Raw genomic sequence first — 15,442 nt, 5'->3', positions numbered from 1 at the left:
TCCTTTTGGCTTCTTAAGATACACCAAGACTTCATTTTCTTACAAGACAGAGTTCAATAACTAAGAGTTTTGGTAAATTGGATTTCCAGTAGTCCAAACTTTATTGTGACTGTTGGGGGAATTTATTTGTTATTTAGTAAGAGCTTTTTTTAAGCCAGTTTTGAAAATTTCTTTCAAGAGTTACTACAGTAAATCTACACTATTGATTTTGCAAGTGATCGTTCTTGGTCACTCTCTGGAGTCAGTTAAATGTTTAAATTCCTCTCTTTATTACTCCAACGATATCATAAGCCCCATATAGGCTGGCATGAAGGGTTCTTGGTTCCTCCAAGGCAAAAGCTTAACAAAGATTTTGGTTGGCTCAGAGAGGAGGAAAGCACAGCCACAGACAGAATTGCAGACAGACTTCTTTTCTTGGTCCCTTCTGCTGGCAAAATGGATCATACCATGGCATCGTGTCTGGCAGGAATAGCTACTGAGTAAATGCACTGTATACAAATCTGAAGAGATTCCAGTTCATGATGAATGGCAAAGAATCAACATCTACAGTCTGACTTGTTCTCACGGAACTCCTAGACCAGCCCTATAGGGGCATGTTTTTTTGTTTTGTTTTTTGGCTGTGCTGGGTCTTTTTTGCAGCACATGGGCTCTAGAGTTCTTGGACTCAGTAATTGTGGCATGTAGGCCACTCTAGTTGTGGCGCCTGGGCTGAGTTACCCCCACAGCATGTGGGGTCTTAATTCCTGGAGCAGTGATTGAACCTGTGTCCTCTGCACTGGAAGGCAGATTCTTAATCCCTAGACCACCAGGGAAGTTCTTAAATAGGTATGCTTTAAAGGTGGCTTTAGACCAAATCTAAAGTCACAGAGAAGGAACATAGTGTCAAATCCTGCTAAAATCAGGAAGAACTCACATTTACTGATGTTTCGTAGTTCTGTTCTAAGTGCCTGAGACATATTTGCTCGTTTATTTAATCCTCATATCAACTCCATGAAAAGGAAAGGATTTGAGTTCCCACTTGCCAAGTAGGGGAAAGAGGGTAGAGTTGCCCCAAGTAACCCAGCCAGTAACAGGTGATGCCAGTAACAGGTGACCTTTTGACCTTATGCTCAAAAAGTCTGTTTGGCAGTGGCAGCATAGGGGTCATGACACTGGCTATGTTCCCCTGAAAGAGTCATGGGTCATCTTCTACGGGTTCTACTCTCTACACTTTATGAGAATAGAACCCATAGAGTCACAGATTCTATTCTCTCCTTCCTTTTCCTACTTCCTTTCTTTTTTCATTCTTCAATAAAATACTTCTTGGGATTTCCCTGGTGGTCCAGTGGTTAACAGTCCACCTTCTAGCACAGGGGACGTGGGTTCCATCCTTGGTTAGGGAATTAAGATCCCACATGCCATGAGGCAGCCAAGCTCTCTTGCTGCAACTACTGAGCCCATGGGCCACAATTAGAGAGACAGCTATAAGCCACTATGAAAGAGCCCACGTGCTGAAACTAAGACCCAATGCTGTCAAAAATTAAAATTAAAATAAATAAATATTAAAAAAATAAACTACTCCTTGGATGCCCAATATTTACATGTATCACTGAATGTGCTTTAGCCGTGGTGGTTGCGATATGGAGGAGAGGAGTATCTTAAGGACCAATTTCGGCCCCATAGCCAGCATCGTCACATCCCCTGGGTATACACTAAGGGTCCCATGGACCACAGTTGGGAAATCACCACTCTACATCATATTTAGGTCAGGGGTCTTCCACCCCAAAGACAGAGATAAGTTAAAGGCACGTGGCCAACTCCCCAGCATTATTCTCAGTGTAAGCGTTCCTTCGGGGCCACAATAGGATCTTTGGACAACTGGATTTTGGCCACATGCAGTACTCAAAAAGTGAATTTTATTGAATAGTCTGTCAAATAACCAATAGCTGTGTCCCCCAGCAAGCACAGCCAGTGGCCAGCTCTTCTGAAGATAAGGAGATACCAAGGATGAGTGTTCTTGCTAAGAAGGCAAGGTGAAAACCCCTGAAATGAGAGATGTCTTTAGCCCAGTGAAAGGAGAGGCTGGCCAGAGTGTGCAGGAAGGATGTCTAGAAGTTGAGCAGACCTAGATTCCTGCAGGCCTTACCTGCTGAACCAAGAACTCCAAGAGGTCTCCGAGTTTGGAAACACTCCAGGTTCCAGACATGTCTCGCTCATTTTCCAAGGCAAATAATTCACCCTTTAAAAAAAAAAAAAAGTTTGTTTATTTGTCTGTGCAAAGTCTTAGTTGTGGCACTCAAGATCTTCAATCTAGTTGCAGCATTCGGGATGTAGTTTTCTGACTAGGAATCTAAGCCAGGCCTCCTGCACTGGGAGCTCAGAGTCTTAGCCACTGGACCACCAGGGAAGTCCCAGTAATCACCCTTGATGTTGTATAGACCATGACTTGAGGTTCCAGACACTGGGTTGGTTTGCCCTCCCAAAGGGATAGCCAGCATCTCAGAAATTGCTATCCTCAGGGCCCCTCTTCCAGCCCAGAGTACTGGAAGGGAGATTCAGGAGTCCCGCCAGGTGCTTTGGTTGGCACAACAACCTTGCTGGTAACCTCTCATCCCAGCCACTGAGCAGGGCTAAGGGTAACAGAGTGAGGAGCAAACTTTCTGGCTTTGGGGCAAGCTGTGAAGATTGAGTACGTGCATCCTTAACTGATGATCATCCCCAGCAAAGGGAAGGGTCTCCATCACTCTTGACAGTGGTCCCAGCACATGCTTGAGATACAGTGTTACCATCTTTGGCGTTTCTTTCTTGCTTTGCCATGGAAAATCCCCCTCAATTCACCTGAAAGCACAAGGCATGCCCAGTAGCTGCCAGCTGAGAAAAATGCTAACTGTTGGCCCACCACTTCCAATATTCAGCCCAGAGGCAAACAGCACTGGGGGTCCCTCAGCCTGGCTTCAGGGTTTCCCAGGTAACTTAGTGGTAAAGAATCCACCTGCCAGTGCAGGAAACCCGGGTTCCATCCCAGGGTCAGGAAGATCCCCTGGAGAAAGAAGTGGCTACCCACTTCAGTATTCTTGCCTGGGAAATCCCAAGGACAGAGGAGCCTGGTGGGCTATAGTCCATGGAGTCACAACAAAGTCAGAAAAATCTCCCTGGCCCACCCTACAAACCCAGCTATATGCCTGGTATGCTCTTCTTTCTTGTTTCTACCAATATTGATTCTTTTGTTTCAGTAGCTCCGGAAAACCTCTCCCATTTTCCCTTCTCTAACCTCCTAAAACGAGGCCTGGCAAACTTTTCCAATAAAGGTCCAGATAATGAATACTTTAGGCTCCTAAGTATATATACTACCTGACATAATTACTCAGTCGTGTGCTCATAACACAAAAACAGCCAGAGACAAAATACCAGTAGGCAGGGCTGTAATTCCAAAGAAGCTATTTACAAAAAAACAGGCAGCAGGCTCGGTTTGGCCAACAGACCACAGTTTGTTCATCTCTGCCCAGGAGAAACTCTCCTGGTGTCTTGTAATTCCATACTCAACTTCCCAACTGCATTAGAGCAGAATGTTTTTGAGAGCACAGAGCTGGGAATTGGAAGACGTGATTCTCGCTCAGTCTTGCTCTAACTCGTGTACAACTCTTGGCAACCTCATGGACTGTAGCATGCCAGGCTCCTCTATCTTCCACTATCTCCCAGAGTTTGCTCAGATTCATGTAGGTGGCTCAGTGGTAAAGAATCCTCCTGCCAATGCAGGAAACATGGATTTGATCTTTGGATCAGGAAGAACTCCTGGAGAAGGAAATGGCAACCCATTCCAATACTGTTGCCTGGGAAATCCCACAGAAAGAGTAAACTTTTTGACTAAAGGGCCAGATAATGAATGTTTAGGCTTTAGCCTGGTGGGCTACAGTCCATGGGGTCACAAAAGGGTCAGACACAGTGACTAAAACAAAAACAACAGCAATGGAAACCAGGTAATGGATCTAAAATAATTAAATCTATGGGAGATTCTACATTCAGCTTTTTCTGCCTCTAACTAGCTGTGTGGTTGATGAGCGATTTATGCTACTTAGGCCTTCATTTTGTCATGTGAAAACTAAGATCTTTGTACTGTCGGCCATTTCTGAAGCAGCAGAATTGCTGGGACAAGCTTGCTAAAAATACATATGAAAGAAAAAAGTGAAAGTGTTAGTCCCTCAGTCGTGTCCAACTCTTTGCAACCACATGGACTTTAGCCTGCCAGGTTCCTCTGACCATGGAAATTCCCAGGCAAGAATACTGCAGTGACTAGCCATTCCCTTCTCCAGGAGATCTTCCTGACTCAGGGCTTGAACTCTGGTCTCCTGCACTGCAGGTAGATTCTGAATGACCAGGGAAGCCGTGTCAAGTCCCCGGTGCTATGCCTGAAAAGCATTTGCTTTATCCTTGTATTCTAGTTATAATTGTGAGGGAGTAAGCCAAGGGATTGAAAGGTTTTGCCACCAAACAAAGTCAACTTAAAGCTCTTTTCCTTTGCTCTCTTCCAGAAGCAGCAGTTTATTCAATGAGGTTGTGCAGATGAACTTTGAAATCGCCAGCTTCAGCAGCCTCTCAGGGAGCCAGCCCATCACCTGGCAAGTGGAATACCCACGGAGGGGGACCACGGACATCGCAGTGTCAGAGATCTTCATCAGCCAGAAGGACCTGGTTGGCATCGTGCCCTTGGCCATGGTAAGACTTTTGCGAGCATGGATGCACCTGCATTCAGCTATCTGATTGCACCTTGATGTCCTTCTTAGCTTCCCCAGGATGTTGGCTGCAATTGTTTTATGGGATGTTTGCATTCAAAGTTTTCCGTCTTCCTACCCGCTTGGAAGTCGCTACTTTTCATTAATCCAGCCTTTCTCAACTTCAGCTAATTTTATACTGGCTTTATGACATTTGCTATTTTATGACATTTGCTATTCCCCTGTGCCAGATATATAGTATTTACTTACTTTTTCTTCTCGAACTGTACACCAGTTCTTTTTATTTCTGTTCCCCTTTTATAAGGAAGCTTTAAGCCACTACATTATTAGGATGAGTGTGGTTTGCTGCTGGTGTAAACCACCCCCAAATCTTAGGTTCCTCATGCAACCTAGGTTGGTCTTGCTTATACCACATGGCTTAGATGATAGGGGGCTCTGTTCCAGGCAGTGCCTCTGGGCTCTAGGCTGATGGATATGTCATCATCTTGCAGCTAAAACGGCAGAAACAACATGGCCTTCTTGGAGGCAAAGATAGAGGAACAGTCTGAGTCACATGCAAGCTCTTTTAAGCAATGGCCAACGGATTACAAATGACACTTTCCCACACATCCTTGGGCAGAAGGAGTCCCCATGGCCCCATCAGATTTCAAGAGGTCTGGGAAACATAGGTGCAGAGGAAAAGTTAGATGACTACCCTGGTCTCTGTCTCATTGCACAAGAAATCAACATATAATTGACACAAATAGAACACAGCACAAATACAGTACATTCAAATCCCTGTTTCCAACTTCCCTGTACAGCTGGAAATGAGGAAGGGAGAGAGAGAATGGTAAGGGGCTAGAAGGATCACTCACCCACGTCTGCCAAGCCCTGAAACTATTCTCAAGAGCCATTCCTAGGCTTGTGCACAAGTGTTAAGACCCCCTTCTAGGAGATGTAAAGATGATGGCATTTCAAAGGCATGGGGAAAGTATTCTAAAGTGTAGCTCCAACTGTTTTTGCCAGAATTCACTTTCACGGACATGGAGTCTGGTGTGGATGTTCAAAAACTAATTTCTGTTCAGCTTTGGTGGCTCAGCCAGTAAAGAATCTGCCTGCCATGTGTAAGACCCTTGACCTGTCCCTGGGTTGAGAAGATCCCCTGGAGAAGTAAATGGCAATCCACTCCAGTATTCTTGCCTGGAGAATTCCATGGACAGAGGAGCCTGACAGGCTACAGTCCATGTGGTTTCAAAGAATGGGACACAACTGAGTGAATAATTGCATTAGAAATTGGAATGAGCAGGCTTTATTGACACTGGGTTAAGAAATATATCATTTAGAATTCTTTGAGTTACATGTGACAGAAAAGCCAACTCAAATTGGCTTAAGCATGATGAATTCACCAGCTCAGGTAACTTTAAAAGTCTAGAAAAGTGTTTCTCAGATGTTAACGTGCATATAGGTCACTTGACGATTCTCTTCAGATGCAAATTCTCATTTAGGAGGTCTGGGTTGGGTATTTTGTTAAAGCTCCTAAGTTATGCCAGTGCTTCTGGTCAGTGGAGCACAGGTTGAGTATCAAGTATGGAGTGTGTGTGTGAGTGTGTGTGCAAATGATGTCAACATGGAAGGTGCTCCTTGTCCTGTGTCAGCTTTGTGCTCTTCTTGGCTAGAATCAGTGTCCAGGAGACTCTGTCCCTAAGGTGACTCCTGGTAGTGCCAGGCTGATATATTCACAGTATCATATCCATCAGGAAAAGAGTGAAAACTCATTGCCAACCAGTCAAGCAAATTCTTAGGACTGCTCTGATTGGAACTGATTGGCTGGCTTGGATCATGTATCCAACCTGGGAAGCCAATCATGGAAGCCAAACAAAATGTGATGCTCTCATTGGCCTGGCCTAGGGAACACCTTCCCCTGGAGCATGTTTGGAATCAGACTAAGAACTGGTAGGCATGGGGCATGATGGGAAAATCTGATTCCACTGAAAGGAGGAATGGATGCTAGTCAGACATAGCAACAGACATACCCATAGGAGGTATCCTCTACCATAGACTTCTCTTGACTTTCCATGTCCTAGAAAAGGCCTCAACAATCTATAGCCCATGGGCTAAATTCAATTTCTGCCTGTTTTGTGCATCATGCAAGCTAGGAAAGACTTTTTCATTTTCAAATAGATACATTCTAAACAGTTATATAAGTAGTTTGTTAATATACTCAGTTTTGCCTCTTGGCTCACAAACCCTAACATGTTTTCTATCTAGCCCTTTAGAGAGAAGATTTGCAGCCCTATGTTAACATAAATTATAGCCTATAAGTGCCTAATTTTTATCCTATTTCAAAAAGATAAGACATCCAGATACTGTGAAAAGTAGTCATTATTAGGATATGAGATATTATTTTGGCCACAAGAAACCCCTCTTTGAAGCGAAGTATTATTATTGTTGTTATTGTGATTTTGTAATACCTTTAAGGTAAAACGAAATGATGACTCACACACCCAGAATCCTATCATTTGCAAATAACTGTAAAAGAATTCAAACTGTCTGCATCCAAGTGACCACAGGGAGGCTGACCACACAGTGGAGTAGAGTTCAGAGTTCTGATGGCTAGATTTGAACTCATGTGATGTCATCATTTTTCTTCCCCTCGAATGTACAATTTAACCTCAACTCTGCAAAGAGATGTGGACAATTAGGAACTGTATTAGCATGAAGAGTATAAAAGCATCAGTTTGGAGGAATTTCTATTCTCTTATTTTCTGTGTTTTCAAAGTTTATTCTAGAATAAACTTTAGTACATTAATAGGCAGCTGAAATAGAAATTTTTATTTGGAAGAAAGTAGCAAATTAAACTGCAACTTGACTGAAGATGAGACATTAAAAAAAAAAACTGAATAAGAGGCAAGTCTTTAGGTCCCCTTTAGCAGCCAGTGAGGCAATGGGCTGGTCTTTGAAATAAATGAATTCCCCCAATTGTTGCTCATTTTAAAGAAAAGCAAACTGCAGAAAGGCAAAATAGATGTTTACCAAACGGGAAATGGGCCTCTTTGGGGAGGTTCTCTTAGAATCAAGCCTTCCCAGGTGAAGGTGGAGTTGCTTAGTCATGTCCGACTCTTTGCAACCCCGTGGACTGTAGCCCACCAGGCTTCTCCATCCATGGGATTCTCCAGGCAAGAATACTGGAGTGGGTTACCATTTGCTTCTCCAGGGGACCTTCCCGACCCAGGGATCGAACCCGGGTCTCCTGCATTGGGGGCAGACGCTTTAACCTCTGAGCCACCCAAGCCCCTTCCTAAACCCAGGAAAAAAGCCATGAGTCTATTAATGAGATTCTCAGTGACCTTCTGCCTCACTTAGCAACAGCTTCTAACTCCCTGTGAATAAATGAGATGGAAGGAGCAGAGGAGAGGGCCCTCAACTCTCTAGCAGACTGATCCTTCTGGGAAGGAGCCCCCTGAATCACACTGCCCACCCCTTGCAGCATCCTAAGTCGAGAACTTGGCCCTGCAAAGCCTTCTTTTGTCCACCCCACTGTCATTTACTCAGTGATGTGATCCTCTCTTTCTGCAGGGGCAAGAAAGCTTCTGGGTCCAGTTCCATGGGCTTTGAGCATCTCCCATCCCTCCAGTTCCCCCCGCCCAAAGCGCTAACATCAGCTGGGGCAGGAGAGGGGCAGGGATCTGGCTGCGGAGACCAGGACCAAAGGCTGTCCAGGGCAGTCTGAGGCCAGCACAGACTGGGAGCTGGAGCCATAACTTTAGTTCTTGGGCTTCCATTCTTCTTTGATGTAAGAAAAAAGTACTCAAGTGTCTAGTTGAGACCCTATGAGCAGAGGCCAGGTGCAGACCTCCATGTGGCAGTTTCTGCAAGCTGGCAGCACAGATGTGGAGATGCTGGTCTCTTTTCAGGGTAAAGTGATGCAGAATCCACTTGACTTCACCCTGAGCTCTTACGATGTGCAGACACTGTGGGTGTACATTGTCGTCCATCCTGAGGAGTCAGCAGTGAACAGACAGGTCTTTCACTCGGAGGACTGGCACTCGAGGGGGTTGTAGGTGAGAGGGCCAACAGACGGCAAATAAGAAGCTATTTCTTAAGCACTAAGACCAGTCATGAGAAGATGAATGGCGATATATGAAGATACATGAGGACGAATAAGGCCGGACAAGGGGATGGCGTGTAACCATTTCCCAGTTCTGTTCATATCGCAAAGCTTCTCCCTGCAGTTTATTTAAAAATACAAAGCCAGGGGAGTTTCCCAGGGGTCCAGTGGTTAGGGCTTGGTGCTTTCACTGCCTGGACCCAGGTTCAATCCCTGGTCGGGAAACTAAAATCCCACAAGCTGTATGGTGCAGCCAAAAAACAAATAAATAAGTAAATTTTACAAACATATGAAGGTAAATTTTATGCCAGCAAGAACAGGAGCCCCTAATTTTGGCAGGTGTCAGAAGAGGCCCTTTGTTCCAGGACCCAGGTGACTTTATCCTGGATTGAATTTCCTGGGAAGTGGCAAGATTTACTGAGAATTTTTAAGAATTTCAAATGATTATCATTTTCTACCTTTGCAAACTTAGGATGAAATATTCCCTGACCCCTGAAATACGGTGAGAACTTGGAGGTTTTTTTCTTCCATCAAGCTTTCAAAATTCCTGGATTGTGCCCATATCTCTCTGCATAAAATCAAATTTAAAATAAAGTGGCTATCACTTGGGCTGTTTAAAGGAGAAATTGCTACTTGTTCTCGGGCCTGCAAAGTGATGATCTTAATCCTCACCTCTCCAGGGTGTCACAGAGATTCATTAAGGTTTGAGAGATGCTTGGAGCTGCAGGGCGGAAAGTGCAGCAGGAAAGAATTGTGGGGAAAGAGATAGCAGGGTCTGCCCCTCTCTTCTGCCCTGCTCTGCCCTCCTCTGGACCCTGGGTGCTGACCCATATGGACCACAGCCCTAGCCTCCCTTGCCCTCTGGCTTCTGGTGGGGTTTTTAGCCAGTGGGAGGTGTTGATGCCCTAACCCCCTTTCACCCCCATCCCCTGCTGTGTCTATGAATATCATCTTATTTAGAAGTAGCATCTTTGCACCTGTGATTTAGCTAAAATGAAATCCAAGGGAATTTCCTGGTGGTCCAGTGGTTAGGACTCATTGCTCTTCAATGCAGAGTCCCAGGTTTGATCCCTGGTCAGGGAACAAAGATCCACTGAAGCCACTGCTAACTGCTGCTAAGTCGCTTCAGTCATGTCCGACTCTGTGTGACCCCATAGACGGCTTCCCACCAGGCTCCCCCGTTCCTGGGATTCTCCAGGCAAGAACCCTGGAGTGGGTTGCCATTTCCTTCTCCAATGCATGAAAGTGAAAAGTGAAAGTGAAGTCGCCCTGTCGAGTCCGACTCTTTGGCGACCCCATGGACTATAGCCTACCAGGCTCCTCTGTCCATGGGATTTTCCAGGCAAGAGTACTGGAGTGGGGTGCCATTGCCTTCTCCATTGAAGCCACATGGTATGGCAAAAAAAAAAAATTGTTCTTTATTTGAAAAGTGAGGTCCAAAATCCAATGACTGATGTCCTTACAAGGAGAGCTAGATTTGGACATCTGGAGGAGACCAAGGGGAGGAAGGCCATTTGAGGAAGGTGACAGAGCTCAGTGGGAGGCATGTACAAACCAAGGAAAGCGAAAACTGCCAGCAGCCTACAGAGTCTAGAACAGATGCAAGGAAGATTTTCTCCTAGTGCCTTCAGAGGGAGGCTGGCCCTACAGACACCCTGATTTTGCACTTCTGGACTGCAGAATCCTAGGAGAATTTCTGTGGTTTTAAGCCACCCAGTCTGTGGTACTTTGTTATGGTAGCTCTGGAACACTAATGCAACGTTGTCCCTTCCCCTCTTGCTGTCTTCCCTAATCCCTCCCTTCCCTCTGGCTGCACATCTACCAGGAGCATGGTCTTTTCCACATACAGCTCTGTCCTGTTTGATTCTCCTCTTTCTGGGTACCAGTAACTGGGCTACTTACCCCAGGCTCCCAGCTGGGATGGGCATCTGGGTGTTCCACCATCCCTGGATGTTTCCTTTGATCCTGCCCACAGCTCTGTCATCACACGCTCTCCAGTTCTACTCCATTGGGTGGACTATCTGTTTTCAGCCAGGATGCTGAGGGATACTGAAGGTTAGGGTTAGGGATACATGCCCTAGACTCTCCTTCCCAGAGGATACCCAGCGATTATCCTCAGTCTGTGAGGGAGCGATTAAGGTATCTCACTGGGGAATCTGAACACCATGGTTGGACTTCTCCACCCAGTGGCATCACACAGTTACTTGTCTACACCCTTTGCCATTGCTAAATTCAGAGAATGGGGGAATGGAATGTGCATTTGCTAGCCTGTGGCTTTGCAGAAATGCTCTTGGTCCCCCTTGTCAATCTACAAGTGATGGATGACTTAACTGTGCTCTGAGATCTGTGGGGAAGCGTGTTAGCAATATCCTGTGTTGGAGAAAGGCAAAGGCAAACATTCACTCCGGAGAACCGAGAGACATCTCCTTTGATGGGGATGGGAGAATATTATTTTTAAAAAGACAATGAAAAAATAATGTGTTCTTATTTTCCCGAACACCTTGATCTCCACGCTCCTTCTCCTACTTGAAGATTTTACATTTCTAATTCCCTCGGAGTATTTTAAGGATGGCTTTGATGCTCTTGGCAATTGAAAAATGTTTGCTCAGTTGAAAAATAACTATATGAGCAGAAGAAGTGTTTCCTTGTCACAGCTGGAGATTTACTTTGGAATTCAATTTTAAAGTATCCCTCCCTCCAAGTCACCAGTGCAGATTTGTGTCTCAAAAGCTGATCTATGACTCATCTGAAGCTGTTTTGACAATGGTTTCAAGGTTGCTGATTAATTATCCAATACGTGGTACCTTATTCACTGCCTGCCACAAAGAAAATGCTCCAAAAATATGATTATGATTGCCATTCATATTTTCATCATCATTATCTGATCTTGGGTTTCCCCATCAGTAAAAGGAAGGGTTGGGAATGAACAATCAATCTAGTCTCTTCCAAGTTTATACTTTGCCTCATTTTCTTACATTATGCATGTAGAAAGTAAAAGCTGTGCTCTAATTTTAAAGATTACATAACTTCACTGGGGATGAGAGACAGAGATGGAGAGAAAAGTGATGCTGACCTAGGAAAATTAGTTGGAGGGACTCACAGGCCAGCACTGTCTTCTTCCTTACCCTGAATGTCAGTCAGAGCCCCTGTACCGTAAGAGCAGAGCCCTGGAGAGAAAACCAGAGCTCAATGCAACTAACTGCCAGACCATAGCACACCAACTTCTCATTTTTACTACGTCCATCTACCACTGAGTTTATCGTTGACTTAATATTTTCTCTCGGCAGAGAACAATCTAGGAATTGAGAGCCAACTATGTTGGCCTAAGTCCCAGCTCTTCCTCTGAATGACTGTGTGACCTTGGACAAATGCAAATGATATTATTTTGTTCTTTTTCCTGACTGAGTAATATTCAACTGTATACCTGAACCACATCTTTACCTATTCATCTGTCGATGGAATTTAAGTTGTCTCCATGTCCTGGCTTGGAGAAGGCAATGGCACCCCCACTCCACTACTCTCGCCTGGAAAATCCCATGGATAGAGGAGCCTGGTAGGCTGCAGTCCAGGGGTCGCTGAGGGTTGGACACGACTGAGCGACTTCACTTTCACTTTTCACTTTCATGCATTGGAGAAGGAAATGGCAACCCACTCCAGTGTTTTTGCCTGGAGAATCCCAGGGACAGGGGAGCCTGGTGGACTGCCGTCTATGGGGTCGCACAGAGTCGGACATGACTGAAGCGACTTAGCAGCAGCAGCATGTCCTGGCTATTGTGAAAGGTGCTACAGTGAGCATTCGGGTGCAGGTATCCTTTCAAATTACAAAGACTTTATCCTGAGAAGGATTCTTAGGCTTCACCAGCCAGTGAGAGATGCCCATGACACAGAGATGGCTAGAAGCTACTGCCGCAGAGAATTAAACCTTCACCCCAACTTCTCCATCACCCCCACCTGCAGGGAGAAGGATGCACCACCATCTCCTTATTAAGTGCCTACTGTGTGCCAGGCATGGTTTTATTGTTTATTTTTTTTAAAGATTTATTTATTTGGCTGCACCAGGTCTTAATTAAGGCATTCAAGATCTTTTAGTTATGGCCTGTGGGATCTCGTCCCCCGAGCAGGGCTGGAACCTGGGCCCCCTGCATTGGGAGCGTAGAGTTAGCCACTGGACCACCAGGGAAATCCCCAGGTAAGGTTTTAGATGCTGCTGGGTGCATCCCCACTCAGCATCTTTGCCCTTGCTGAGCCCTCAATCCCCTGCCAAAAGGCTCCTCCATCCCTGCATGCCTGGTTCCTGCAGACTCAGCCCCGACTTCATCCTGAGAGGGTCCCCCTCCCCCCATAACATCAAGAGCTGCCCCCTGACACCTCATACTATCATGTTCCCATGTCTTAGTCTCTTCATATCTGATGGAATTCCTCTTCAATCATCCCCGACACTGTCTTTCTTACGTTTTGTTTCTGTATTCATCATAACATAAACCCTGCCTCCCCCAGTCCCCACCTCGATCTGGAATATTGGCTCAGTGACAGCTAGGATTTTGTCCCTATTTCGTTTTGGCCTAGAGTCCCTTACTGTCCATTCATTCCATGCATGCATGCTCGGGCGTTCAGTCATATCTCACTCATTGCGACCCCATGGATTCTAGCCCACCAGGCTCCTCTGTCCATTAAATTTTCCAGGCATGAATATTGGAGTGAGTTGCTATTTCCTCTTCCAGAGGATCTTTCCAACCCAGGGATTGAACCTGCATCTCCTGCATCAGCAGGTGGATTCTTTACCACTGAGCCATCAGGGAAGCCCCCTTTCATTCCATCTTCCATTAAATATTGGCTGTGAACCGACTGTGTGTCAAGCTGGGAAAACAGCAAAGAACAGTCCCGTGTAGAGCATCCCAGGGATTATCCTGCAATGTCCACTTTGAAAGCCCCCTGCGTGCCTGGGTTCCTTGTTTCCTCTGGTTGCCTCTCATCTAAGACGACGAGTTCTGCGGTGCAGACGCACCCCTGCAGCACCATGCGTCTGCTCAGTCCCAGCACCCAGCATCCGAGGAGGCAGAGCTCCACATCCAGAGGGTGCTGGGTCCTGGTCAGTTCCACAGGAAGGAAGGTGAGAGTGGCCTGGAAACTACTGAACAGGATAGCAGCCTGCATCTTAAAGACTCCTGGTGGCCAACGAGATGCTACAACAGAGATAATGAATTGTGGGCACAGAATTCTACTCCCTCCCTGCTGGCTCCCCTAACCCCTCTGATGTGGCACACTCTGATGTGGTACCCAACCATCTGTGCTGTGTTTCTCTCAAACTGGTCTCGAGGCAGCCGAGTCCCCTGCCTTACAGCCACCAGCCTCATCCAGGCCACCGCCATCTCCCTGCCTCTGTCCTGACTCCCGACAGCTCATTCCTCTCACTGAGAACCTGACTAGATGTCTCTCCTCTGGGCAGTCACTCTTCTGATAACTCCTATTGCACTTAACAAAAAGAAAGAAAGAAATACAGTGAACCTCACCAGGACCAAGGCAGCCCTGAATGTCTAGCCCACAGCTTCTCTCTGATCTACAGACCTTTCTCAGGACTTCCTTGGCAATCCAGTGGTTAGGATTCAACCTTCCAATGCAAGGGGCATGGATTCAATCTCTGGTTTGGGATCCAAGATCCCACATGCCTTGCGGTCAAAAAAACGCAAAACATAATACAGAAGCAGTATTATAACAAATTCAATAAAGACTTTTAAATGGTCTACATCAAAAAGAATAAACTTTTAAAACTGAATAAACGAAGAGACCACCTCCCCTTGCACTGCATTCCAGCCCCAGGGCCTTTCCACCTGCTGTTTCCTGTGTCTGGAGCTTCCCTCCAGATTCTGTACTGCATCTTTCCCCCGCATTATACAGGACCCTGATTAAATCTTCTCAGACTTATTTTAGTGATTTCCTCTTCTCACAGTCCGATCACTCTTTCCCTTCTGAGTATCTTGATTGTCTTCCATAGCAAGACAGAAAATCGCGTATTTATTTACCTGTTCATTGTCTGATTTTCCCCGCTGGCATGTCAGTTCCAGAAGGGCAAAGACCACTCTGTCAACAGCATTGAGAGCAATGCCTTGCACCCAGTAGATGCTTGATAAGGAACTGTTGAATGAATGAATGAATGACCCACTGCATCTGTTTTCCCCACTTAAGTGTAAGCTCCTGGAAGTTAAGGACTCCTGTCTCTTTCATCAGCGCCTGGCGCTACCCCTTCCAAAAGGACACCACTCCAAAATACTTATTGCCTAAATTTCTCCAGCCAAAAGAAAGATGTATGATTCTCATTGTTTGCTGAGTGCAGGTTACTGATGCCAAGGCGAGCATTCAATAACTGTCAGCCCTTCTTCTACAGCCTCATAATTATGTCAGCCCTTGCAACAGGTTAGAGCACTCATCTAGGAATGAATTTACAGTTCATTTGCAGTAATTGTCACACAAGAGGGAAAAAGGAATATTTTGGAGGGAAAGCAGAGAAGATGTGTCTCTAATGGAAGTAATGAATTCTCCGGAGCCGTTTCAATCCCCTTTACAAATAGACTACGTATTTAGACCCGCTTTATAGTGTCGTCCACTGATTTTTTTCAAATGGGGAGAAAGTTCAATGGCTGCTCAGAGT

General features: G+C 45.6%; 1 protein-coding gene across 1 annotated transcript in view; it reads left to right on the top strand.

The window, feature by feature from the left end:
* The window catches only part of TMEM132C (transmembrane protein 132C), a 449,116-nt gene that overhangs the window by 354,954 nt on the left and 78,720 nt on the right, over positions 1–15,442 (top strand). Inside the window, exon 4 of the mRNA XM_070769360.1 lies at positions 4,509–4,692. Within this exon, the coding sequence (XP_070625461.1) occupies positions 4,509–4,692 (184 nt within the window). The remainder of the gene's footprint in view (positions 1–4,508; positions 4,693–15,442) is intronic.

Source organism: Bos indicus, chromosome 17, assembly GCF_029378745.1.
Source record: "Bos indicus isolate NIAB-ARS_2022 breed Sahiwal x Tharparkar chromosome 17, NIAB-ARS_B.indTharparkar_mat_pri_1.0, whole genome shotgun sequence".
Classification (NCBI taxonomy): Eukaryota; Metazoa; Chordata; class Mammalia; order Artiodactyla; family Bovidae; genus Bos; species Bos indicus.
Note: the sequence above shows the minus strand (reverse complement) of the source record. Positions and strands in the feature narration are given on the sequence as shown.